Source organism: Biomphalaria glabrata, chromosome 9 (genome assembly GCF_947242115.1).
Source record: "Biomphalaria glabrata chromosome 9, xgBioGlab47.1, whole genome shotgun sequence".
Classification (NCBI taxonomy): domain Eukaryota; kingdom Metazoa; phylum Mollusca; class Gastropoda; family Planorbidae; genus Biomphalaria; species Biomphalaria glabrata.
Window position 1 is genome coordinate 46,279,265 of NC_074719.1, and position 27,080 is coordinate 46,306,344.

The 27,080-nt window shown below is 39.0% G+C and overlaps 2 protein-coding genes across 2 annotated transcripts in view; both read left to right on the forward strand.

The window, feature by feature from the left end:
- The first annotated feature begins 66 nt into the window (after positions 1-66).
- LOC106071904 (cell division cycle 7-related protein kinase-like) lies at positions 67-22,922 on the forward strand. Its single transcript, XM_056040781.1, has 11 exons — positions 67-172; positions 1,987-2,173; positions 3,123-3,209; positions 4,041-4,176; positions 12,194-12,287; positions 13,522-13,664; positions 15,633-15,834; positions 17,540-17,637; positions 18,483-18,565; positions 19,552-19,701; positions 21,703-22,922. Exons 2-11 carry the CDS (start codon positions 1,993-1,995, stop codon positions 21,945-21,947), a joined length of 1,419 nt encoding a protein of 472 aa, XP_055896756.1. The 5' UTR covers positions 67-172; positions 1,987-1,992; the 3' UTR covers positions 21,948-22,922.
- A 2,089-nt stretch (positions 22,923-25,011) lies between these two features.
- Positions 25,012-27,080, forward strand: part of LOC106053463 (uncharacterized) — a 64,786-nt gene continuing 62,717 nt past the window's right edge. The window contains exons 1-2 of the mRNA XM_056040757.1: positions 25,012-25,129; positions 25,780-25,963. Of these exons, the coding sequence (XP_055896732.1) occupies positions 25,787-25,963 (177 nt within the window). The 5' untranslated portion in view covers positions 25,012-25,129; positions 25,780-25,786. The remainder of the gene's footprint in view (positions 25,130-25,779; positions 25,964-27,080) is intronic.

The window sequence follows — 27,080 nt, forward strand, 5'->3', positions numbered from 1 at the left end:
ATGATATAGAGCTTAGTATCAAGATATTTCGGCAAATCACAAGTCTTGGCAGCAACAAAGTAAACAATAAATTTTAATTTATAAGGATTAGTGCTTTCAATGGAGTAAGGAGGGAAGAATGAAGTAGACCAAATTCACCAAACTTTAGCGATCTAGATCTAAATGAATCCAAGTAAATCTATGTCTATCTTTTACATCTATTCTTAGACGCTGCTCAAACTTTTGTCTTTGACACAGGTTTCATTAGTTTGACTCTTTGTCAAGACTGAAGTTTCAATTTTATTTAGTTTGAGTTTGACTCGGCCTGAGACTGAGTCGTCTCGAGTACACCACAGTCACCAGACTCACTGTGATACTCACCAGACAACAGTTATTCAATTTACAGTACACTTGAGTACACTACACTTCTTATCACTTAGTCACTACTGTCAGTACAGTACTGCCGACAATACTGTTCACTACACTACAGTCAGTACAAGTACAGTACAGTACTAGACTCTTAGTCACTCTAGACTAGTGAACTCTAGTCTACAGTCTACATCTATAACTCAATTTGAGTACACTCAATCTCAGTGACTAACTCTAGATTTCTAGAGACTAGATCTAGTTCTCTACAGTCTACAGACAGTGAGTTGAGTGAGTAACAGTGACAGTAGTATTATATTTATACTAATCTAGTAACAGTGACAGCACTAGTCGTGACTAGTGACTAGACTAGTCTTCACAGTAACTTATACTTATAGATAGAATCTAGATCTCTAATTTTAGATCTAGATCTATAGTCTATTATCTTTAGTAAAGTGCGACGTTCGTTCGCATTAACTTGATTAAGCCCGCCGGCAGCTATTTTCACGTTTTGATTTTTTAAGCACCATAACGGTTTGACCTATATCTATGAAAAAACTTATGGTATCTCTGAATTCCTCGTCCTTTTGTCTATAAAAATAAACCTGATTTAGTGTATCACTTCACTAGGCTTAGTTAAAATATAAATGAGGTCAAAGAGGTGTAGGCTGGGTATCGCCAAGCCTACTTTTCCTCGATCAGATTTTCCCCCAGTTAGTAAGCTCGATCGGTTGATGGAAGGCTCGAGCAGATCTAAGAAAATATATCTAAAACATGTTTTAATCTTTAACTTTCACTATTGACACTATGAAGTCATTTTCTTTTTACTCCAGCACAAGAACACCATCCATTGCCACCTTTCCCACGCTCCACAACTTCAAATCTATATTATATCTAGTCTCTTTTTAGCTGATGAGCCATTAGATTTTAAAATAGCCTTAAGCCCATTACCCATTTCCTTCACTACCGGGTAACAAAAAAAAAAATAATTCCACACCTCTAGAGTTTGACCTCATCATGAACTTAGCCTTTACAAGAAAAAGGAAATATTATGTGTCGGAAGTGAAGAAAAAATGTGCATATGCAGTAGCAATTTTAAGCAGTAATTTGGTAAACATTCAAATAAAAAAGTTTTAGCAATAATAAGTGAACCGATCGAACCTCTATACAAATCGAGGCGATATGGCCTAAAGGCACTGGCCTAAAGTGTGCTGATGTATGTGCCAAAAAAACTTTAACACACACAGTAAAAAGTGTCTAAGTGACAGTTAACACAAAAGACTTTGAGTCTAGAGTTGACAGAGTGACAACTGTGAGTGTGCCTGTACTGTAGTCAGACTGTAGATATCTAGTACTGTAGTAGTCTCACTAGTCTAGATTAATAGATCTACTCATCTAGAGTCTAGATTCTAGTCTTGTCGAGATAAGTAGATTTAGATCTAGACTTATAGAAATCTAGATTATTCTAGATCTATATAGACTTAATAGACCTAGTAGAGATCTAATAGATCAGATAGGATATCTACATTCTAGATCTGTCTAGTCTAACTATATCTAGAACTAGATATATCGATATTTGGAATATTGTAACTTAAATAAAATAATTAACTAATTTACACTGTTTTTTAAACATTACGAAAGGAATAAATGGATGTTGACAAGTCTCTCACAGAGGAACTCGTTAAGAACGAAAAAGAAAATGAGACTTTGGCAGAGAATGAAAGAATTATCCATGAGGAAGTTGTCATATCAGTAACTGATGGTGACTCAAGCTTTTCAGATGAAGACGAACTGACCACTAGATGTATGCCCAAATCAACAAACTGTGGTAAGTTTAGTTAGTCTTTACAGCTTTATCATTCCTTTCTACACAGGTGATGTAGCAGATATTAAACTTTCCTGTCATTTAAGTATTGGATAACTATCACAATTTGGGGTTAGCTGAACCCAAACTGCATCAGTACTTGCGTTTCTTTGGATAGATCAGCTGCGACTATAGCTAATGGCTAGGCATTCATCTCGTTTCCATGAGATGATCCAAAGCTGCTTCCCAACTGAAGGAGGTCATTACAACTATCACAAGAAATTTGTCATTCCAACCAGATTACCTATAACCTTTGATAACCAAGGAACAAGAATTTTCTCTAATTTGTTAACCACAATGTTTTTTTTTTACATTTGATTTTTATTAAGGGTTGACTTACAAAGGTGGTGTATTTTGTTATGTAAAATGGCATGATGGTATAGCACTCAGGTTCAAAACCAAACGGGTCAAGAGTTTGAATCCATGCGTGGAATGGGACTTTGGACATTATGATCTTTAACAAATCCCTCAGTTCATCCATCTGTGTTTAATGGGTGTAACTGACATTAGTTTGAGAAAAGGTCAGTTGGGCATTCTGCTGATCACATGACTCTCATTCACCTAAGGCTCAGAAATTTGAAATTGCAAGACTTGAAAAGGAGATGCCAGCGAGAGATCAATAGTAGTTTTTGGGATCTAAATGTGACAGCCAGCGAGAGATCAATAGTAGTTTTTGGGATCTAAATGTGACAGCCAGCGAGAGATCAATAGTAGTTTTTTGTACAGGTCTTGCTGAGAATTGATGTGTAGGGTGCTACAGATGAAACGTTTGTACCAAACAGTTTTTTTTTGTAGAAAGCATTCCTAGTGCAGTCAATTCAGTTTAGTGAGACTTTGGTCATTGCTGTAGACTAACATCAACTTGGACGTACAAATGGAAGATTTTTTATAAACCTATTGTTTCTCTTTTCAGCTCCTGCTAACGATGCCATCAATGTCCTGTACCAAGCCGTTCCAGAATTAGCCAACCATTTCAGTATCACATGTAAAATAGGGGAAGGTGTGTGAACTGCATTTTAGGTTGTTTTTTTTTCAATTACAAAAGAGTTGGGTTTTTTTAAACATCTGTTATTTACATCATGTATCCCAGTGGTGCTACAGCCCACAGAGGGCCCTGGTCTGATTCAACACATCCTTCCATTCAGATCACTCTTAAGCTTTTCCTCTCCATGCCCTGACTCTAAGTAGCCTTTACATCCTCATTCTATCATATTCGTGGCCATTCTTTTCGTTTTTGATGGTATCCTATTTTCGCTCCTCTCTTTCTCTGTTTTTCTTTCAAGGTGACGTGCCCATTGAAGTCTGTTCTTTATTTACGTCACTTTAGGTGGCGCTTCATATAATGTGCATATCTCATGGTTAGTGCATATCCTGCACCCAGTTTCTTCTTGTAAAGCACCAAAGATTTTTGTCTAAGAATTTTCCGTTCCTAAGTATGTTGCAGATTTTCTGTTGGTTTTATCAGTGTCTAGGTCTTACTTGCATACATGGCTTCTGGTCTTATTATGATTTTTGTGTATAATATATAGTTTCTTTATTTTCCATGATACTGTTCTAACACTATAGAGAATGATAAGTAATGTACACATGAACTATATATAGTATGATAAGTAATGTACACATATATAGTATGATAAGTAATGTACACATGAACTACTTTGTTATGTACCCATTCTGTAATAAACATATACACATATTCATTGGGTCTTATATGAATACATTTATGTCATCATACAAATAGTGTCGTTTAATTACTAATTTGTGGTCTTTCAGTTATATTATGCATATATTGTCCTTTAAATTGTCGTAACTCTACACTTGTGCTACGCAGGTGCCTTTAGTTGTGTTTATCTGGCCCAGCTCAAGCACTACCCCGAAGTGAAAGAAATGTTTGCTTTGAAACACATCATACCAACCACGCACCCTTCACGCATTCAGAATGAACTGAACTGTTTACTCAAAATTGGGTAAGTGTTTCTTTATAGTTGTGAACTGAATAGCATTGCTCTCTATCTGGCTCTCTGCTGATATGGGATAACATACCACCATCGTTTCGTCCCGAGACATGACGTTAAACTGCGCTCCTCTTTCCTTAGCACTTTTGGAGCTCAAAAGTGCCCTACTTCTTTTCTATCATTGTGTCTGCCTCCTCTTTTCCTAAGTCTGCCTTCATTGATCATCACACTGTCTCCTTAACTTTAAATTCTCACTACGTCCTAGACCAGTCCGTTTGCCGTGGACTGCGACGGGTAAGGGGGGATAAAGAGATCCTGGTGTTTGAGTGGTGGCTATCTGAGGATAAGCCACAACAACACAATACTTTGGCTCCAAGTTCCCCTAGACCTGAGACCCAGATGGCCCGCTCTGGGTCAACCGGCTGGTCATGCCGAGCTACCAGCATAGGTCGTCGACCTATGCTGGAGGGCGGTGGCTGGAGGGTCAATCAGGGAGCTGCTGTATCGGACACATGTCCGATGTAGCAGCTGACTGAGTATAGCACCTGTGTAGCCCTGGCGGGCTCATTCTGGACATCCGAATGGCCCGTCCCCTTGTTGGACTCGATGGCGGGTGGGGAGCACAGGTGCCGAATTAACCAAAATATATATGGACAAAAAAACACACACAAAACTACTTGCCCCAGACCTGTGTCTGGGCAAGAAACGACGAATTGACGATAAAAAGGAGGAGGTCCCAAAAGGCTGTGCCACCTGGCCATCATTTCTGGTGGTTAGATGCACAGAGGAGGGAAAAAGCCTGACCAAGTTGAGCCCTTTTATTATCTATAAGGGACTCAAGTCAGTAGTGGGAGAGCCCAAGAGTGTGTCTAAGCTACACAAAACAATGGAACTCCTTGTAGAAGTAGACAGCAAGACACACTCTGATGGGCTTTTAAGATGCAGAAGACTCTGTGATCTCCAAGTGGAAGTCATGCCACACAAGAGTCTGAACACCAGCAGAGGTGTAATCAGCTCTAGGGACCTACTGGAATGTTCCGAGAAGGAAATAGTGGAGGGCATTGAAGGAGTCACCCATGCCCGGCGCATTACCAGGCGCAGGGAGGGTGAGGAGGTCAAAACCGCCACTATTATCCTCACATTCGGAACTAGGACACCGCCAGAGTATGTGAAGGCAGGATACCTACGAGTTCCAGTGAGGCCCTACATACCTAACCCCATGAGGTGCTTCAAGTGCCAGGGTTATGGACACGGCGCGGCAGTCTGCAAGAGGAACACTGTGTGTGCCAGATGTGCTGGAGAGGGTCATGAGGACAAGGGCTGCACAGCCCAGTTCAAATGCCCAAACTGTCAAGCTGGCCACTCAGCCTACTCCAAGGACTGCCCTGTGTGGAAACAGGAGGTTGCCGTGCAGGAGTACAAGGCAAGAAACGGATGTACCTTTAGCCAGGCGAAATCGGCTGTACTGGCCCTACCCAAGGGCCAATTCGGCTTGACAAAGACCTACGCCCAGGCTGTTGCTAAGAAAGGAAGATCCATAGCCACACAGACGGACACATTGACCCCACCACCCCCTCCTCCTCCCCCAACTCAGAAGAAAACACCGCCAAAGAACACACCTCTGAAGAAACAAGAAAGCCCTGTTGTCATGCTAAAGAACAGGTTCTCTGTGCTCGCTGATGAGAGCATGGAGACTGAGCAGCATGTCAAAACCAATACTCCGGGAGAACCCGGAGACATCATGTCTGACACAGGTTCTCCTCAGAGAACCCAGCCAGACACCCCAACCTCTACTGAGTTAGAGGTTGACCAACTCCCTAAGGGGAGAAATCAAAGCGGAGAGGATGCCCGAGGTGAGAGAGGAGGAAATAACCTCCGCTCTAACCAGAGGGATCTCCCCTCTCCAGAGAGAAAGACTTCCCCCAAAAGGGGGTTGTCCTCCTCTCCATCCAAACCCAAGAATAAAAATACCAAGGTCACTGGAATAAAGGAAAACCCCTCCGGGGGCCTCCCAAGGCCAAATAGCTCCAAGTAGGTCATCTAGAATAAGCCATGGATTCCAGAATTGTACAGTGGAATTGTAGAGGCCTCAAGGCCAATTACGAGGAAATGCAGCTACTGATGGACTCTGAGACTCCTGTAGCTGTCTGCTTACAGGAAACATTTCTAAAAGATTGCATCAGCTTCCGAAGCTACCGTGCTTACACCAAGAATGTTGAGGATGCAGAGAGAGCATCAGGTGGAGTCTGTATCCTTGTGAAGGATAGCATCCCCCATGAGAGGGTAGAACTACAGACCACACTACAGGCCGTAGCAGCTAGGATAACCCTTCACAAGGTTATCACTTGCTGCAGCCTGTATCTACCACCAGGCGCTCCAGTAAACCGAACAGACATGGAGGACCTATTGAAACAACTCCCCCGGCCTTATTTAATCCTTGGGGATTTCAATGCCCATAACACCATGTGGGGATCCAACAATACCGACACAAGAGGTCGTATGCTGGAGGATATCTTCCTCCAACATGATTTATGCATACTTAATGATGCATCACCGACCTACTTGCACCCAGGAACTGGATCATTCACATGCATTGACCTCACCGTATGCGTCCCCGGACTTCTGGACGATTTTAAATGGTCAGTTAGCAATGATCTACGGGGAAGTGATCACTTCCCAATCATCATTACTAACAATCTCCCTTCATTGGGACGACCTCAGCGGTGGAAACTGAATAAGGCCGATTGGGAACAATTCCAAAAAAGATGCTCTGAGGATATCACAGAAAATATCCTCCATGAACAGAACCCAGCTGATACCTTTGCTAGCAAGCTACTAAGTATAGCCAGGAAAGTTGTACCCCTAACCTCTGCAAATCCAAAACGGCCTAGCAAACCATGGTTTGATACAGCTTGCAAAAGTGCTATTGGTGATAGGAAAAAACGACTGGCTGCATTTACAAAGAATCCTTCCCAGGAAAACCTAAAGCTATTCAGGATAGCTAGAGCAAAGGCTAGACAAACCATACGGTCAGCCAAAAGGAATTCCTGGAGAAGTTTTGTCGGCAGTCTGGATGCCAAAACTTCTGCTAGAGCGGTTTGGAAGGCAGTAAGGCGAATCAAAGGGAAAGAATCAAATGCAATAGGGCATTTGAAAAACCAAGGACGAACTGTCACGTCCCCCAGAGAAATAGCTGACTGCCTTGCATCCTCAATAGCAGAAAAATCATCCACTGCACACTACACGCCAGAGTTCCAAAAAGTCAAAACCAGGGAGGAAAGACACCCCATTGATTTCAGGTCAGAGAACAATGAAGACTACAACAAACCGTTCTCGCTTGAGGAACTGAGGGAATCGCTGGACAAGTCACATGACACAGCGCCTGGAGAAGACGAAATCCATTACCAGTTCCTCAAGCACCTTCCCGAACCCTCATTGGCAGTCCTACTAGGGGTCTATAACTGTGTGTGGCAAACAGGCGCTTTCCCAAACAGCTGGAGGAAAGCCACAGTTATACCGATACCTAAACCGGGAAGAGACGGCTCTGACCCAGCTAACTATCGACCAATAGCACTAACAAGCTGCATCTGCAAAACCATGGAAAGAATGATTAACAGTAGGCTGGTCTGGTACCTGGAAAGGAATAAAGTGATCTCAAACTACCAGTGCGGATTCCGGCAGGGGCGGACAACAACTGACCACCTGGTAAGGCTGGAAGCTTATATTAGAAATGCATTACTCAGAAGAGAACATCTAGTAGCTGTATTCTTCGACATAGAAAAGGCCTATGACACAACCTGGAAACATGGCATTCTACGTGACCTGGCGCTTATGGGGCTTAAGGGACACCTCCCCCGTTTTGTGGAGGAATTCCTGAAAGATCGAAAATTTCAGGTCCGAGTGGGCAACTCCGCTTCTGACACCCATGACCAGGAAATGGGTGTACCCCAGGGCAGCATTCTGTCAGTCACCCTGTTCAACATTAAAATAAATAGCATCATAAATGCGCTGTCCCCTGGCATAGAGTGCTCTTTGTATGTTGATGACTTTGTCATTCTTACTTATGGGAAAAACATGAACACCTTAGAAAGGAAATTACAGTTATGTTTAAACAAAATACAGGGCTGGGCAAACTATAATGGTTTCAAATTCTCTGACTCCAAAACAGTTAGTATGCATTTTTGTAATCTAAGGGGGCTCCACCCAGACCCTGAACTATTTATACACAAAAAGAAGATCCCTGTCGTGAAAACTACAAAATTTTTAGGCCTCACCTTAGATTCCAAATTTAATTTTCTCCCCCACATTAAGGAACTTAAGAAGAAATGCCAAAAGTCATTAAACATACTAAGAGTACTCAGCCATACGGACTGGGGAGCTGACAGAGATACCTTGCTGCTGCTCTATCGGAGTCTAATTCGATCCAAGCTAGACTACGGATCCATAATATATGGAGCAGCAAGGAAGTCGTACCTAAAAATACTGGAACCAATACAAAATGCTGCTTTGCGTCTCTGTCTCGGCGCGTTTCGTACATCACCTATCCCAAGTCTCCATGTGGAGGCTGGAGAACTCCCCATGGATATAAGAATGAAAAAGCTTGCAATGCAGTATATAGTCAAGCTAAAATCCAACCCCACAAACCCTGCTTTTGACTCCATATTTAACCCCACAGAGGTAGAATTATACAATCGAAGGCCTAACGTCATACAGCCGTTGGGCCTTCGAATGAGAGAACCCATCCAAAATTTAACCCCACCCATTGACCAAATCTCTAAAATAGAAACCCCTCAGAATCCTCCTTGGCTAATGAATAAACCTAAATTAAATTTATCCCTCCTTAATTTCAAAAAAGAAAATACAGACCCAAGCATACTACAAGTCCACTTTAGGGAACTGCAGGAGAGCTACGGAGATTGTGGCACCATCTACACAGACGGATCCAAAATGGAGGGAAAGGTCGCGTGTGCCTGCTCCTTTCGGAACAAAACAATCTCCCGTAGACTCCCCGATGGCTGCTCCATCTTTACGGCCGAATTGCACGCAATATTGCTTGCACTTATGGCCGTAAAAGCATCAGAAAGGAGTAAATTTATAATCTGCTCCGACTCCAAATCTGCATTGCAAGCTTTGGGGCGGATGAAGACTGACATCCCATTGGTACATAAGAGCCTGAAGCTGTTGGACCTAATAACAGCCGACCGTAGGGATGTCACCTTCATCTGGGTCCCATCCCATGTTGGCATTGAGGGAAACGAAGCCGCAGACAGAGAAGCAAAGAGAGCCCTAAATCATGCGGTGTCAGGAACCCAAATTCCCTACTCGGACCTGAGACAAAGTATTGCCTCTGCCACCTATCGAGAGTGGCAGAACCGATGGGAGGCTGAGACTCACAGTAAACTTAGGCAGATTGTGGCGGATGTCAGGTGGCGGCCCACATCTAAGGGTCTGACAAGGCGTGGTAGCACAACCATGTCCAGACTTAGGATTGGCCACACCTACATCACGCACTCTTTTGTACTGAAGAGAGAGGAGCCCCCACTTTGCGAGTACTGTGACTCTCGCCTCACCGTGGAACATATCCTCGTTGATTGCCCCAGATACCAGGATGTCAGGGCGAAACATTTTAGAGCCACTAATCTAAAAACACTATTTAATAATGTCGACCCTGGGAAGGTACTGGGCTTTATTCGGGAAGTGGGGCTATCTACGAAGATCTGATTTCTGAATTTGTGAACATGCACTATTTACATTAGATTTTTACCAAATATTTAAATTTTTACTACCCTTACTATTTTTATTTTAACTGTGAATAGACCTTAATTTTAATTATATGACTGTATAGAATCTGGCCCTTGCTGTTTAGAGAGAGAGTGGTCCTTAAGGGACTGCAGGCACGACATGGCCTAAATTGTGCCGATGTGCCTCAAATCAACAAATCAATCAATCAACCACCATCGTTCATTGTTAACTGTTGGCCATAAAAAAACAGAAGAACTTAATGTCATCTGCTCTATTGATTCTATACCATTGACTGCAATATTTACTGTTCGTCTACTGTTCTAGCCAATATTTACTGTTCATCTACTGCTCTAGCCAATATTTACTGTTCATCTACTGTTCTAGCCAATATTTACTGTTCATCTACTGTTCTAGCCAATATTTACTGTTCATCTACTGTTCTAGCCAATATTTACTGTTCATCTACTTCTCTAGCCAATATTTACTGTTCATCTTCTGATCTAGCCAATATTTACTGTTCTAGCCAATATTTACTGTTCATCTACTTCTCTAGCCAATATTTACTGTTCATCTTCTGATCTAGCCAATATTTACTGTTCATCTACTGTTCTAGCCAATATTTACTGTTCATCTACTTCTCTAGCCAATATTTACTGTTCATCTACTGCTCTAGCCAATATTTACTGTTCATCTACTGCTCTAGCCAATATTTACTGTTCATCTACTTCTCTAGCCAATATTTACTGTTCATCTACTGCTCTAGCCAATATTTACTGTTCATCTACTGCTCTAGCCAATATTTACTGTTCATCTACTGTTCTAGCCAATATTTACTGTTCATCTACTGCTCTAGCCAATATTTACTGTTCATCTACTGTTCTAGCCAATATTTACTGTTCATCTACTGCTCTAGCCAATATTTACTGTTCATCTACTGCTCTAGCCAATATTTACTGTTCATCTACTGCTCTAGCCAATATTTACTGTTTGTCTACTGCTCTAGCCAATATTTACTGTTCATCTACTGTTCTAGCCAATATTTACTGTTCATCTACTGTTCTAGCCAATATTTACTGTTCATCTACTGCTCTAGCCAATATTTACTGTTCATCTACTGCTCTAGCCAATATTTACTGTTCATCTACTGCTCTAGCCAATATTTACTGTTCATCTACTTCTCTAGCCAATATTTACTGTTCATCTACTGCTCTAGCCAATATTTACTGTTCATCTTCTGATCTAGCCAATATTTACTGTTCATCTACTGCTCTAGCCAATATTTACTGTTCATCTTCTGATCTAGCCAATATTTACTGTTCATCTACTGCTCTAGCCAATATTTACTGTTCATCTACTGCTCTAGCCAATATTTACTGTTCATCTTCTGTTGTAGCCAATATTTACTGTTCATCTACTGCTCTAGCCAATATTTACTGTTCATCTACTGCTCTAGCCAATATTTACTGTTCATCTACTGCTCTAGCCAATATTTACTGTTGTGTTCATTGGCTGTTTGTGAAACATAAAATTAAAGTTGGTGCTTCAATAAAAAGATTTAAGTAGTTTTAGTCTGTACTACTACTCAATCAACTTTTAAAGTGTAATAGTATACTGAGACATTTTAAACTGCTTGGACTGTTCTGTTTGTTGACTATGCATTGCTCATAGACTATATATATATATATACTACTCTAGACTGGACATGGAGATTTTTTAGTAGTTTAGTAGTTAAAAGATGTAAAGTTGTTTTTTTTTCAATCCTAACCTACGTAACATATAATTTAGATCTAGATCTAGTAATTAAACTTCAAAAATAAGAGTACTCTCGTCTCATAATTATTATTTTGCAATTTTTAGATACATAATCTAGAAAGATCTAGGTAATCAATCTATTTAAATGTACATAAGATGATTTAAATCAACATGAATTATTTTGATCTAGGATTTTTTAAACTTTATCTCAATGGAAACAAACAGGAAATGGCTTTGTTTCATATATTTGCGTGAATATCCGAGAAATGATTTTGCATTATTTCTAAATTTTGAAAACTAAAGATTATTACTTTTCTAAGACAGAAAAGATTGATTGGGGCAACTCCCCCTAGAGCCTGAAAAAAGAGTTTACGTACATAAAAATCTATATATGTATAGGTCTGTGAATCGATCAGTCGCGGATAAGAATTTATTTTCGGTTTCCAGTCTAGATTTAATATATGTCTATGGCGTTGCTTTAGTTTTAGTCATTGACTTCATTGTTCTGTTCACTGATTACTGTTCTCTCTTTCAGTGGATGTGATAATGTTATAGATATTAAACTGTGTCTGAGGCACAGAGACCATGTGGTGTTTGTCATGCCCATATTTCTGCATGATAAATTTCAGGTCAGTTTCATTAGCTTGATTTGAATGCATGTCCTATTTTCTGTTGTCCAAACTGGCAGGGTCTAGCTTTTATTGTATTGTGTTGGTGTAGTCTTTAATCCTTCATCACTATGTAATGTGATTTGGATTTAATTCTAGGATGAATCAATCCATTATTTACAATGACTAAACTTGCAAGCAAGTCTGTCTCTAAAAGATGGAATTAGGGTTATGTTGGTTTTTTTTTAAGTCTGAAGATTAAGGATAGGTGTAGAACTTTTATGTAGCTACATGGGCATGGGAGGTATGAGTGGCATAAACTGTTTGGCCAGCTGCTAGGGGGGCTCGGGTTTGAATCCTGTCTCAAACTGAGTTGTGTTTGCTTCTCGCAGATACCCCCTCCCCCCACATGTCTACAAAAGAGATTGGACCATAAGGCGCTGACAATGCTTTTAGCATGAAGATAAATATACCTTATCTTCTTATCTTATCTTCTATAATACAAACGTTACTTCAAAAAAGAGGATGATTACGTCCTACATATATACTATATATGTATACTATAGAAAAGTCTTTTTAACAAAATTATTACCTAACTATTGATGCTATATCTGACACGTTTGAAGCTGTTTTATACTTCAGTTTTTATTGTTTAAACATTTCTTCAAACAATGTAACACACATAATGAGATTCATATGTTAAAGAGTCATTTACATTTCAATTCAATATGCCATTGTTGTTAAAGGTTAAGATAGTTTTTATGATCTGGATGTGACTTGTAGCACATACAACCTGACTATGGACCATAGTATCTGGCTTTAGTCATGCCACCTAGCTGTGATTGTACAAAACTAGTTTCCATCATTCTAACAAACGCATGCTTAAAATTTATAAACTGCTAAATTCAGCTGTGAGATTACAAGCCAATATCACGTGTAAAAGTTTTCAGAGTTTGATGATTCAAAAAAATTTATCATGATAAATTTTATTTAATGATGCATCAGTTGCTTTCTTTTAAACAAAGCAAAAACTTAGAACTATATAAATTGCATCATTTGCATGTTAAAATATTAGAAAAATGTTCCTCATTTTTTTGGTTAAAATCATATTGATTAGATAACCTTTGTCTAGTACTTAATGACTTTATAAAGTAATAAAATTAATGCTTTTGAACCTTTTAATGTCCTTACCATTGTCAATTTTGAGATACATTTACGTTGTTGATGCAGCTGAAGTTTTATTTTTATCCTTCAGGACTATCTCTACAGTTTTGGTGTCGATGAGGCGAGGGAGTACATGAAAAATTTACTTATAGCGTTGCGGCGGGTTCATCAGTTTAACATCATTCACCGTGACATTAAACCATCCAATTTCCTGTACAACAGACAGCAAAAAAGGTAAAAACAAAGAATTTTCTATATTAAAAAATGATGCCTGTTTTACTTACTGGGTTTATTTATCGCCCCTATTTCATGTTTACAAAAGAAGTATAATATGTTATCACACCTTTTGGGTAATTCATATCAGTTCTAAGCAGCTCCCTTTAGTTGGGCCAGTATCATTGTTACAGTATCAGTCTCTTCTGTGTCTGTTATGGCAAATTGTTTTGCTTCTGCCTTGGTGACTTCGGCCCTGTGTCTGTTATTTCAAACTGTTTTGCTTCTGCCTTGGTGACTTCGGCCCTGTGTCTGTTATTTCAAACTGTTTTGCTTCTGCCTTGGTGACCTCGGCCCTGTGTCTGTTATTTCAAACTGTTTTGCTTCTCCCTTGGTGACCTCGGCCCTGTGTCTGTTATTTCAAACTGTTTTGCTTCTGCCTTGGTGACCTCGGCCCTGTGTCTGTTATTTCAAACTGTTTTGCTTCTGCCTTGGGGACTTCAGCCCTGTGTCTGATATTTCAAACTGTTTTGCTTCTGCCTTGGTGACTTCAGCCCTGTGTCTGATATTTCAAACTGTTTTGCTTCTGCCTTGGTGACTTCAGCCCTGTGTCTGATATTTCAAACTGTTTTGCTTCTGCCTTGGTGACTTCAGCCCTGTGTCTGTTATTTCAAACTGTTTTGCTTCTGCCTTGGTGACTTCAGCCCTGTGTCTGATATGACAAACTGTTTTGCTTCTGCCTTGGTGACTTCAGCCCTGTGTCTGATATTTCAAACTGTTTTGCTTCTGCCTTGGTGACTTCAGCCCTGTGTCTGTTATTTCAAACTGTTTTGCTTCTGCCTTGGTGACTTCAGCCCTGTGTCTGATATGACAAACTGTTTTGCTTCTGCCTTGGTGACTTCACCCCTGTGTCTGATATTTCAAACTGTTTTGCTTCTGCCTTGGTGACTTCAGCCCTGTGTCTGTTATTTCAAACTGTTTTGCTTCTGCCTTGGTGACTTCAGCCCTGTGTCTGATATGACAAACTGTTTTGCTTCTGCCTTGGTGACTTCAGCCCTGTGTCTGATATTTCAAACTGTTTTGCTTCTGCCTTGGTGACTTCAGCCCTGTGTCTGTTATTTCAAACTGTTTTGCTTCTGCCTTGGTGACTTCAGCCCTGTGTCTGTTATTTCAAATTGTTTTGCTTCTGCCTTGGTGACTTCAGCCCTGTGTCTGATATTTCAAACTGTTTTGCTTCTGCCTTGGTGACTTCAGCCCTGTGTCTGTTATTTCAAACTGTTTTGCTTCTGCCTTGGTGACTTCAGCCCTGTGTCTGGATATGCACATAATAGCCTGTAATCTATTCCTGGTGTAAATGTGCTGTAGTTTCGTAAAGAAGACACTTAGAGACTAGACTTGTTAATAAAAGAACTTTCAAACTTTTAATTAGTTGCAACAGAAAATGTAACAAAATGAAATTGAAGGTCAACCTATTCAAACTATTTACAAAAGTGTAGTTTGGAAAGAAATTGTTGCATTGAGAAAGCCAGATCCACAAATTCACAAATTCAAATTTCTTTCTTTGCTATATATCGCAAACTAGAAGTCCTGTGTATTCAGATGCTACATGAATAGAGTCATACTTTCTAATCTGCTAAGTTTTAGTCATTGGAGTATCTGGCTTGGCACTCTGTTCATCAGCTGTGTATTTTGTGTTTGACATGACACAGGCTTTGTCATATTGTTGGATAGTTTTTTCACAAGTTTTTATCCAAAAGTTGGAACTTATTCTGGACTAATGGCACAAGAGTTTGGCCTGGCTCATTGGGGCCTTTAAATGCTTCGGGCTTTCATCTTATCTTGTTTCCTGAGTTATCCAGAGGGAGGGTGGATTATTTTCAGACCTTAAGTTACTTCTCACCAATTCTCAGAGGAATAGAGGAGAACAAAAATCGTTTATATTTTAGAAAGAAGAAACGTTGTGACTTCTTTCCTTTATGTTGTTTGTAGATATGCCCTAGTGGACTTTGGCTTGGCCTCTGGCCCAATGTTGATAGACAGGGATGCCGACAAACTCCGCAAGACGCTACCTACCGCTGGAGCCCCACCATCAGACTCGACCATCCGAGTGGCTCTCTCGCCATCAAAGTTCGATCCGTCTTGCAGTCGTGCCAATGTGTACAAGTGTAAGAAACCCAGCACAGCTGTAAAGGTACTTAACTCTGTAAAATTTTATGACACACTGTAGTTACCTTGTAAAACACTAAGAAAACATGCCTCTATCATGGAGGCTTTATGACACAGGAATGAAAAATAGTTCATAATAACATATTAGTTACACAAGACACCAATTCAGTTTGACACACCAGTACAGATCAAGTCACAACAAGAAACAAATACACAGTACACATTTTTTCTATAGAGATTTTATAAGGTCAAGGCAGTCACTTCCTTTGATGGATACTTAATGGGAAAAGGCTTATAGTCAGTTAGTTCCGACGTGTCCAAAATCCAAATCCGGGTCTTTTAAGATAGAAGATAAAGTGAAAAACTCAATTTAAAAACAAGGAAATCATGACATATGAAACAATTATTGTTCCCTTGTAGACAATGGTTTTTTTTTTAGGTATAATTAGAAACTGTATGGGACATGAAAGTCATTTTGTTTTTAAGTTTATTAAAGTTGTCCAAACATTAGAGTAGCATTTAAGTTTCAATCATTGATTTGTAAACATTCCAAAACTTCATCCCTAAAAAACTGATGCATCAAATTTTGAAGTCCCACCAATGGGGGCGGATAACATATAAAAGAACAGACTTCGCTGGGCTGGTCATCTTGAAAGAACAGAGGAGCAAAAATTGTTTACCGGCAAAAAACCAAAAGGCAAGCGATCCTGAATATGATAGAATGATGATGTAGAGGCAGATCTACAACAACTTTGAGTTCAGGCATGGAGGTGAAAAGGTCTAAGAAAAATCTGAATGGAGTGATGTGCTGAAGCAGCCCAGAGCGCTCCAAGGTCTGTAGCACCACTGGGGTGGATGGAGGGATGTGCTGAAGCAGCCCAGAGCTCTCCAAGGTCTGTAGCACCACTGGGGTGGATGGAGGGATGTGCTGAAGCAGCCCAGAGCTCTCCAAGGTCTGTAGCACCACTGGGGTGGATGGAGTGATGTGCTGAAGCAGCCCAGAGCTCTCTAAGGTCTGTAGCACCACTGGGGTGGATGGAGGGATGTGCTGAAGCAGCCCAGAGCTCTCCAAGGTCTGTAGCACCACTGGGGTGGATGGAGGGATGTGCTGAAGCAGCCCAGAGCTCTCCAAGGTCTGTAGCACCACTGGGGTGGATGGAGTGATGTGCTGAAGCAGCCCAGAGCTCTCCAAGGTCTGTAGCACCTCTGGGGTGGATGGAGTGATCTTTAAAATACTAAATATTTCTGCAGTGATAATTTTCTATTTATAAATGAGAAGACCAAGATGGCACCCCCCACATACTCTTGATTTATATGGTAACCTACGTGCATTAAACATAGCTGCAGGATTTTTGTCCAGGGCTTTAGAAGAAAGTATGAGAGTCTCTCACACACGTGAAGTTTGATGGTGATCATTAGAAACAGAGCATAGTAAAAATTTAAAGAACATTCTCTTTTTACCATCAGAAGATGACACAAGTAAACAATTTTTAAAAAATCAGACAAAAAACTGATTTTCTTGACTACTAAATACCTAAATAAAACAAGAACTTCTTCATATTTCTTTGTGACATGTTGGACTGCACTATTTGAATGCATGTACATTGCATTTCATGTTTGTGTACAGTTAAATGCTACTTATTCTGGAATCATAATATAATTGGCAAATTGCTAAACAATTTTCTTCAGGAAAAATTTATTATTAAAAGGATTCATTATATTTTGTCTAGAATCAACTGATGAAGAAGAAAGATCATCCATCTTTTGACTCCAGTCACATTTGTGATTGTTTCGGAAAAGCTCAAGTGTGTTCTGTCTGTGTGGCCAGGTAACAAACTCTGTTGTGCTGTGTCTGTAGACTGTGGTCTGTGTGGCCAGGTAAAAAACTATGTTGTCTGTGTCTGTAGACTGTGGTCTGTGTGGCCAGGTAACAAACTCTGTTGTGTTTTGTGTCTGTTGATTGTGGTCTGTGTGGCCAGGTACCTGACCATAGTTGGGGAAAAGTAAAGACAGTTGGTCATTGTACTGGCCACATGACACTCTCTTTAACTATGGCCCACAGAAACAGAGAGACCTTTACATCATCTGCCCCATAGATCGCAAGGTCTGAAAGAGAATACTACGTCCTTTTGCATCACTCCTTTGGATGCTCTTTCATTTTGGCTGTATTTTTTTTTTAAATTAAGGATTTCCATGCATGTTATTCTGGCCATTTTGTTATTAAACATTGCTTTATTATGTCGGACTACAGAAAATCTGCTACCGAGGGCAGACGTAGACGGTGAAAAGAAAATTTTAACCGACCACGGGCGAACAATGGTTATGCTTGCGTTTGAAGTGACAAAATATGTAGGTGGAAGCTGTGGCTGCATATCCACAGGAAATACTGCAGTTCTCATTATTTTTCTGCCTTGAAGACAAGCCTTATTGTTGTTATTATTATTTTTATTATTATTATGTCTGAATGTATAGTATGATAATATGAACTGCGAAATGATTTTCTCCTGAGGGTTGTCAAAATGGTTTTTCAACTTTGCGCTAATCCTTGTCCTAAAGTGTTTCACATATCTATAGCCAGCTTTATTTAATAATTAAAGACAAACTGCAAAGTAATATGTCATGGAGTAAAAATGTATACAGCTTTTTCAAATGTATTTTTTGGTTATTTTCCAGACCAAATCAAGTTGCGGCCAGAGCAGGCACTGCTGGCTTTCGTTCTCCTGAAGTTTTGATGAAGTACACAGAACAAGGAACAGGTAGACAAGTTTTTTTGTATCTTCATTTCATGAAATTAATTTTCTTGTTATTTGTGATGATTGTTCCCATACTGACTGTTGTGAACTCCTGATTGAGCTTTGACGTGGACACATAAATGTATGTCTTTCAACAATTTCAAAGAAACGTTAGGGATTAATTAAGAACAGATGTATATTTAATAAAAGCGATCAGAATAAACTGTAACATCATATGTTGAACTATAAAATATACAACAAACTATCATAAACAGCTATACAGTATTTCTACTATTAGTCTAAAAACTCAGGCCTCTGACAGCAATAACAGTGTCTCAAGAGTTGTAACAAATAATCCTAGAATTGGTTATATCTTACAACCAAGATTCAATCAAGTACTACCTACTATACTATTTACAAATACAATTATCACACTGACACCAAACCCCAGAGCCTTGTAGCTGTTCTTTTGATGCAATAAGAGTTACCTCTAAAATTTTGACAGAGTATTCCATAATGTTTATTTTAATTAAGATTTAGTCAATTTTAGAGACAATTTTGACATGACTGTTGTTTCTAAAAATGATTGGCATTGCAAAATCATTTTTGTTTCACTATTTTATATAGCCATAAAACAAAAATGAATTTCAACAATCATTTTATTTGACGAATGAATATAATTTAGATGCTCTTAAAACAAAGTAAACAAAAACAGAACTTTTGTTGCTGCTGCTAATCAGATTTCCAGCATATGTAGGCATTCATTATATACATATTTTATATAAACATTGTCTTCAAGTCTGAAGATTAAGGATGTATTCATTATTTCACATAACTAAGCAAACCCAGTTGTGACCTGTATATGTTGCCTTATGCAGACAAAACTGTTGTCCAGGGTGGTCTATATAAATTATTTATATTGATTTACATATTAATCTTCTATTTATTGTATTGATCATGTTTAATATTAAAATGTTCTCTAATGGACACTCCAATGTTCTACTCCTCAGCTGTAGATATCTGGTCAGCTGGAGTTATTTTCCTTTCCATCCTCTCTGCTCGCTACCCATTCTTCCGTGCTGAAGACGATATCGGGTACCTGGCTCAGATCATCTCCGTCCTCGGTTCAGAGCCCTGCGTCCAGGCAGCATCTAGTATAGGTCAGGCTTTGTTTAGTAGTGAATCTTTAATTATTAAGTTACTTTCAGGTTTGTTATCAATGTGTGTAATGTTGAAGAATGCTGGGTTCGTGCGTCCTGGAGTTACAGCCATCTTTAGCAGACAAATATGATGTTTAATTAAATAATAACGATATACTGCTTTCATAGTAGTTACACAAGGATAATCCAATGTACATCCGCATCTCAGGGGTTACAGAATACTATATTATAGGTCCTCTAGAATACCGATAACGTCCGCATCACAGCGGGTAACAATAAACTTCAATAACATGTATTCAGCTCTTAGTACAGAAAGCAACTACTAAAAATATGTGTACTGTCTCTACTGACTTCAAGTGACTACTCTACTCAACTGACCTAAAGTTACTACTAACTTAAGTCCATTTAGTCATTCTTACTTCCTCTGTCTATGTCAGAGGTTTCTTGTGCTTTTCACCCTCTAGACCCGAGGTAAACATGTAACAGGCAATGTCAAGCGAGACTGTGACAGTATTTCAACAATAAACTTTGATATCAAAGAAACATTTCTACAACATTTCTGTAGTAATCTTTAATGTATTCTCATTTCATTTTCAGTTGATCCGTTTAATTGCAAAAGTTTTGCATATTATTTATTTTTCTTATCTTTGTTTGACAATTGATTTACATATTAATATGTTAAAGTATACAATTCATATATTTATATATTAAGTAAAATACCCCTTTCAGACCTTGCGACCTATGTGGCAGATGATGTGAAATTTATCTGTTACTGTGACCCGTGGTTAAAAAATAAGGATGTCATGTGGCCAGCACAATACTAACCGCCTTTACTTTCCCCATTTGTCAGGTACCCATTACAGGAACATCCTAAATAATCCCTAAATGCAAAATCCCAGCCTTAGCTTTTATATAGCTCTACTTTCATGCTTATAGCATGCTCTGTGGACCAGTGGGGGGGTGGGGATATCTGGCAGAAGGTATTTGCGTGCTGCCTTTAGGTGCTCAGTAAGCACAACTCTGCTAGAGTCGGGTGTCGAACCTCAAGCCCCCTCATAATTATCAAGCCAAGTTCAAGCGTACTTAGCCTCTTGACCATGCTTCCCACTGCCTTAACCGAGATTCAAACCCGAGACCCCTCCATTAGGAAGCCAAGTGCTGTACCTCTAACCCACAAAGATTTAAATTCATTCATTAATATTTTGAACTAATTAATGTATACAAATTGGTTGTGAAAAATGTTGGCATTAAGCGACTTAAGCTCCTATAACATTGCAGAAGCAGTGGCTAGATAAGAAAATGGAGGCTCTTTACAAGAGAGTTCGTTGTTGTGCTAACCAATCCCCTGGACTTTGAAAAACAAATTGACAAGGGCCATCTAGCAATTAGAAATGCTAAAATTTGTATGCAAGGGTCCTTCAGATAATAGTTTAGATAGATATTTCATCCATCATGGTTCGATAATGACCACTTTTGTCATCCAGGGGGCTGAGGGCTTTGCACTGGGGTTTTGTGCCTCCTCATGTGGCTGGTGAGACCTATGTGAGCCTGGAATAATAGTTTAGGTGAGGGGTGAATAGAGACACATTTTTGTTTCAGCAATGAAAAGAAGAAAATTGCACTGATTTAGAACAATTTTGAAATGACTAATAAAATAATTGAATCCGATGTTTAACTTTATTCTTATGAAATGTAAACATTTTAAGCGATAAATCAAAACTTTTGTTATAGATCTAAAATTTCAAAAATTTGATTTTAACACAAGTATAATGACTTACTTTAAGTATAGCTGTAGTGACATTCTTTACTTCAACATGACATTGTCTTAAGACTTTAGGGGTCTTATCTGATATAATACTGATGCTACTTCAAAAAAGAAGATGGTTACGTCCTACGCGTCATGCATTCAGTACTATCATATGGTAAACATTTCTGTTGTTTTTCACTCCTTCTGCTGGCATATAAATGTATTCTATGATTTTGTTTTGTTGTATTTGCCAGGTAAACATTTACTTTTGAGCGAGCCAGTGGAGGCTGTGGACCTCAAGGCAATGTGTACTAAGCTGAGAATGTCTCAGATGTCTGTCAAACTGGGCACCAGCAGCCAGTTTCAGCAAATTGTTAAGTCATGGAAGGCTATGTCCGATGAGCCGTATGACCTGCTCAGCAAAATGTTGGACCCAAATCCTCACACTAGAATCACAGCAGAAGATGCTCTCAACCACCCCTATTTTACAAACTCTTGATCTGTTTTTTTTTTTTTTTTTTTTCATACAAATCTGGGTCATTGTTATTTTTAGGAGCTTAGTAAATAAAATCCAGCTCTATAAGCTAACAGTATGGTGTCTTTGAAATAGACCAAGAGCAGATAATGTAAAGGTTTTCCTGTTAGGCGACCATTGGATAATGTCGCAGGGTTTACTGAGAGATGCCCTAAATTTCTTGCATTTTAGTGCTGCAAATATGCATTACCATATAGCTACCAAGGTGACGCCTTCCAATGAAAGACTCAATGTTCAAAATCTTAGGTCACCTGACCTTACACTTAGCTACTTTCTAGTAGCAAAGCCAGGATTCAGTTACTATGTAATTAGAGGCTGTAAGTGTATCACTGTGATTACATATTTTATTTGGGTTTCTTTTTAATTTGAATGTAAGTTTTAAGCTTTATGAACTGTCTAGTTGGATCTAGGTCTGTTTTACCTCAAATTCCTTGTATAAATTGTATTTCTGTGTTGTGAGCAGAAGTGCTGTGTGTTTACAGAGAGTTGTATTTTGTGTTAAGGATGTATGATATTAATGAGCCAAATCAGAATGTCATTGTGAAGAGATCTGGTGTGAAATAGTGCCATTTATCTGTTGTTTTTTTTTTAAGAATTTATTATCAAGCGCATTTTTAATTCATTTATCTTTTGTTTTGTTTTTTAAGGTATATTAATGTTCTTTTTTATGGTATCATCTTTTAACATTGAAGATTTTTTTTTTTTACTATTAAAAATTATTTTATGAGGTTTGTTACAGTCATCATGGTTTTAGGTTTATAATATTTTAAAATCATCATTTTTTAAGTACGAAATTTTGTAGGTCACAATTTTGTTCTAGCTACTACTAGTGTTATAGTGTTGATACGAAATAATTGGTTTCTCTTGAGAGATTGTAACATGATTTACTGCATGTATTTATATTCTGTAATAAATTAATTTTCCCATGACATGTTTAAATTCCTAGTTACAGACTTGTCAACTTTCCAATGCAAGTGATGCTGAAGATTACATCCCACAGGTTCTACCAGCTAGCCAACCCCTTTGAAAGTTCTGCCCATACTGCAGAATGAAGCGTCGGAGGTTCGGTTCTATTAGGAAGAATTTTGGGCAGTGATAAGATTCATGTGTGTGTGGGGGAAATGTATATAGCAGCCACACTGAAAAGAATTGAATTGTCTATGGGGCGGAGGCTTTTTACACAGATAAGTCAAGATTTCAGGTGCAAAAAGGTTAATAAATACTTAAGAAAATTTGATACCACTCACCACTTGATGCCCTTTTGCGCACCCCCATCCACCCACCCCCCCTGCCAATCGCAGTTAGTAAGTTATGTCTCTAGTTTGACCTCGGCAACAGATTTTAAAATTATTAATAAGGTCTCTCCAATCAGATAGTGGTCTTTGTAAAAAAACAAACTTATTCAGATAAATATTATCATTTTATCTTGTCCATAAGGATCAACAATTAATTAATGATTATTTTGATTTATACTGATAAGCCACACACAATTTATGTACTTCAACACTAACAGTGGGCACAAGTTGTGAGCTATTTCTTCTCTTTAAAAAAATGTTTTAGAGACCTGTGCGAGGCCCATCATCAGTCAGTGGCCGCGGCTGCCTAGTTTGCTTATGCCTAAAGCCGGCCCTGCAGTTGGCTTTAGTTACAACCCATTTTTTTTGCCACGGCTCAAAGGGAAGTAACACTGAGAATTCATCCAAGCACATCCAATGGCGCTGGCGTTAGAAGAAGCTGTAGATTGTGAAGAGTAAAGGAAGTTATCTAACTAAACTAGTTCCTCTGTAACGTGATATAGGCAAGTGCTTGCGCAGCACTGTAGACCCAATCTGGAAAAAAAGAGAACTTAAACGTAAAAGGCGATTCATCTGGATCACTCAATTTGGCATGAAATCTTTCAATTTTGCTGCACTTCTAATACAATTCTCGTGACACCTAGCACAAACACCATCTGGTGCTATAACTATCATTCTAAAATCATTATTGTTGACATTCAGAGTGTTTGTGTGTGTTATCAGAGAAATTCTTAAAAGTTCTCCTCTCCAACCGCCCCCTTTTTTTTTTTAATGACTTGGTTTTCAAAGAAAATAGTTTCCAAAATTTGGTGACATCAAATGGAGGCGACGAACAAGTTTAAGCTCTGTGCCCTGCATTTTTTTTTACTGCACTTGGCCCATGACGAAACTCGTGTCCGATGTACCACACAGACTTTCAGAGAGTATTTTGTTGCTCCGTCTGTCTTGGAGTATTCTGGCAGCAGATAACCTCTGAAAGAGCGCGGGACACACATTTGAGGCACCAAGAAAAGCCCTTGCGGAAGACGTATAGTCTGCGTTTAGATGTGACAAAATATGCAGGTCACAACTGGGGTCACGTGAAACACTGCACTCACCCTTAAATTTCGTGACTCGAAGACATTGCCACTTTTATTATTATTAATCTTGCTCCTGTGTCGGGGCGAGACAACACACAATCAGACAGCCATCTTTAAGTTAATCCCATCTACAATTGTTTTAATTTTTTTTAACTAGGTTGGTTTGCAGGTCTTATTGCCACTTCAAGAAGTCATTAAAATAATACTCTCTCATCTTATATAATACAGACGTTATTTCAAAAAAGAGGATGATTGCGTCATGCATGACCTGTCAAGTCACTGGTTTTCCTGGCTGGCTCAGGCAACCCGTTCCATGCTCTAATAGCTCTATTGCCGAGACCTATCTCCATAGAAGGCCCGAACACTGACCTGCAACGTCACCACCTGTAGGCAGCGGAGACCAATACCTCGTTGCCACGTCTTATAGACACGTGACAGTCCTAGCTGTGATGTGGTCCACAGATTTTGCCACATCTAGCGCAGATATACCGGTAACCACTGTCTGCCGGATTAGATTCTCCTTTTCATCGCAAGTCTGTCTTTATGGTCTCAAACTTGTATCCTGCGGTCGTTATGATTAATGTCCAGCTGTCTTGTGATCTCTTCTATTATCACATTTATTTAAATATTTTTTTTGGTCAGAAATGTCTTGAATTGAATATTACGCATTGAGATGGGATTTCCCATTGAATGATTCTTACCATTTAAGTTTCAATAATAGATCTAGCCCGAAAGATTGTGTCCACAACTTTTCTATTCTGGGAATTCAAGCGTAAGTTAGTAAGGCTTTTAGAGTTTAATTAGCACTCAATGTTTACCTTATAGTATAGATCTAGATTTACATTACTGGTACTGCGGTACATTTCTTTTTGTTTTTTTAATGTCTTGAAAACAAAAAGTGTTTATTTTCCCTATTACAATTTAAAGATTATGTTCATCTGAAGGCCTCGATAAAGAAACGAATCTAAATCTAGATAACAATCTAAAGTTAAATTCTAACTCATGATCTATGTAAATCGATTATATCATACATCATATTTGATGCAAAATGTTTTAATGAAACTTGAAAAAAAATTCTTCTGGGCCTATAATTATTTAAGTTCCTTCAAAAAAAAAAAAGAAGGGTATTAAGTTACATCTAAGGCACATTCCTCGTTCCTTATGCTAGGACAAATTTGTACAAATGCTCCTTCTTCCCTAGTGCTATTGGAGCATGGAATGGGTTGCCTGAGCCAGCCAAGAAAACCAGCGACTTGGCAGAATTTCGAATGGGTGAAAAAATTTACTTTTAGTTTAACCAAATATCAAAAAAGGGTCAAATAAAGTTCACTGTCACACACACAAATTTATTTCCCGTGCAGACGTCATAAATGAATGAGTCCTCATTTGCTCTGACCTTCACCTCTCTTCCACACTGCGTAGGCTACCAATGGATCGACTTCTGCTCCCTCGAGTCAGACTGGAACCCGATGGAGTTGAGCACCCTATTCCCGAAGCCGGCTCCCCTCTACCCCGATGGCAAACCCTGCCTATGGACGCCAAGTTCCCTGTGAACCCCGCCCCTAAAGGAGAAGTAACGTTTGTCACTACCAAAATCTGCCAGCCGGTAAATTCATTTTGATTTTAAAATAGCACTAGATTTAGTTGACATTTAAATACAGACTTTTCTAAATCGTGTAGTTGAGTTTAAAGGTCAATTTTCAGAGGCGGAATTTCGCAGTGCGCGAGGCGAGAGTGTGTGTAGACCAGATGGTGAGACCTAGTAGATTTGAATGAGTTGAAAGATAATTCCAAAATCCTTGTGATTTCATTTGGTTATTAATTGAAATTGGTTCCGCAATGTTTTTAATGCTAGACCTAGTAATTGTTTTAAGCGCATCATTACCTATAACAAGGTTTACAAAGACAGTTTGTGTGGAGACACAACTCTAAGTCGGCCCATGATGTGGTCCACCCAGTCAGGTAAAAAGGCTGGTTTCAATATTTTCAGAAAGAACATCAGAATGAAATTCTATCAAAGACAAATGTCAGAGAAGAATGGAGAAGGAAGGTTGACGGATCTTGTGTGGTGCCCCAGCGGTCCAGCAGATCAAAAGATAGTTGAAAGTGATTGTGAAGTTAGATGTGAACCTGGCCTAACTAATGTGTTATAATGAATATATAATTGCTCTAACTGTTTTTGTAATGAGACAATCTCTTATTTCTCAACATTTCCGTAAAAAAATTAAAAAAAAATTCCTTAAGTTCAGTGTTCTATTGTCCTATAGCTGGGCTGCAGTTCTACGAGATCAAACATAGTCGTTATGATCGCAGGCGGCCAACAATTAATTGAAAGCCTGTAGGCCTATATTTTTAATTATTATTTTTCTGGGAAGAAAGATTTAAAGTTTTTATTGGTGTGTGTTGAGTTAGTAATCCTCCTGGTGCCTACGGTGGATCCACTGTCTCAAGTTATATCACAAGACTCTCAACATATACCATATCAATACGCGCTCACGGCTTTGCCCATCGCTAATGCTGTACATACATGCCCCATTAATGCTTTAAAGGGTACACAACCTAACATCTTTAATACATTTGGGCGCTTGATTACTTTCGAATGATAAATGTTATAGTCTGTCACGGTTTTGTACCTTACTTTAACTCTTTTTCTCCGTAAATATTTTCCATGTTCTGAGAGAATTGTTCATTTTTCGCATTTGTACATTCTACACTGTTGTGAT

Excerpts from the sequence above, each read along its gene's own strand:
- LOC106071904 (XM_056040781.1), top strand. The coding sequence starts at position 1,993 with ATGGATGTTGACAAGTCTCTCACAGAGGAACTCGTTAAGAACGAAAAA. Across the intron at positions 18,566-19,551 it reads GTACACAGAACAAGGAACAG|CTGTAGATATCTGGTCAGCT; the intron begins GTAGACAAGTTT and ends TCTACTCCTCAG. Across the intron at positions 19,702-21,702 it reads CCAGGCAGCATCTAGTATAG|GTAAACATTTACTTTTGAGC; the intron begins GTCAGGCTTTGT and ends TGTATTTGCCAG.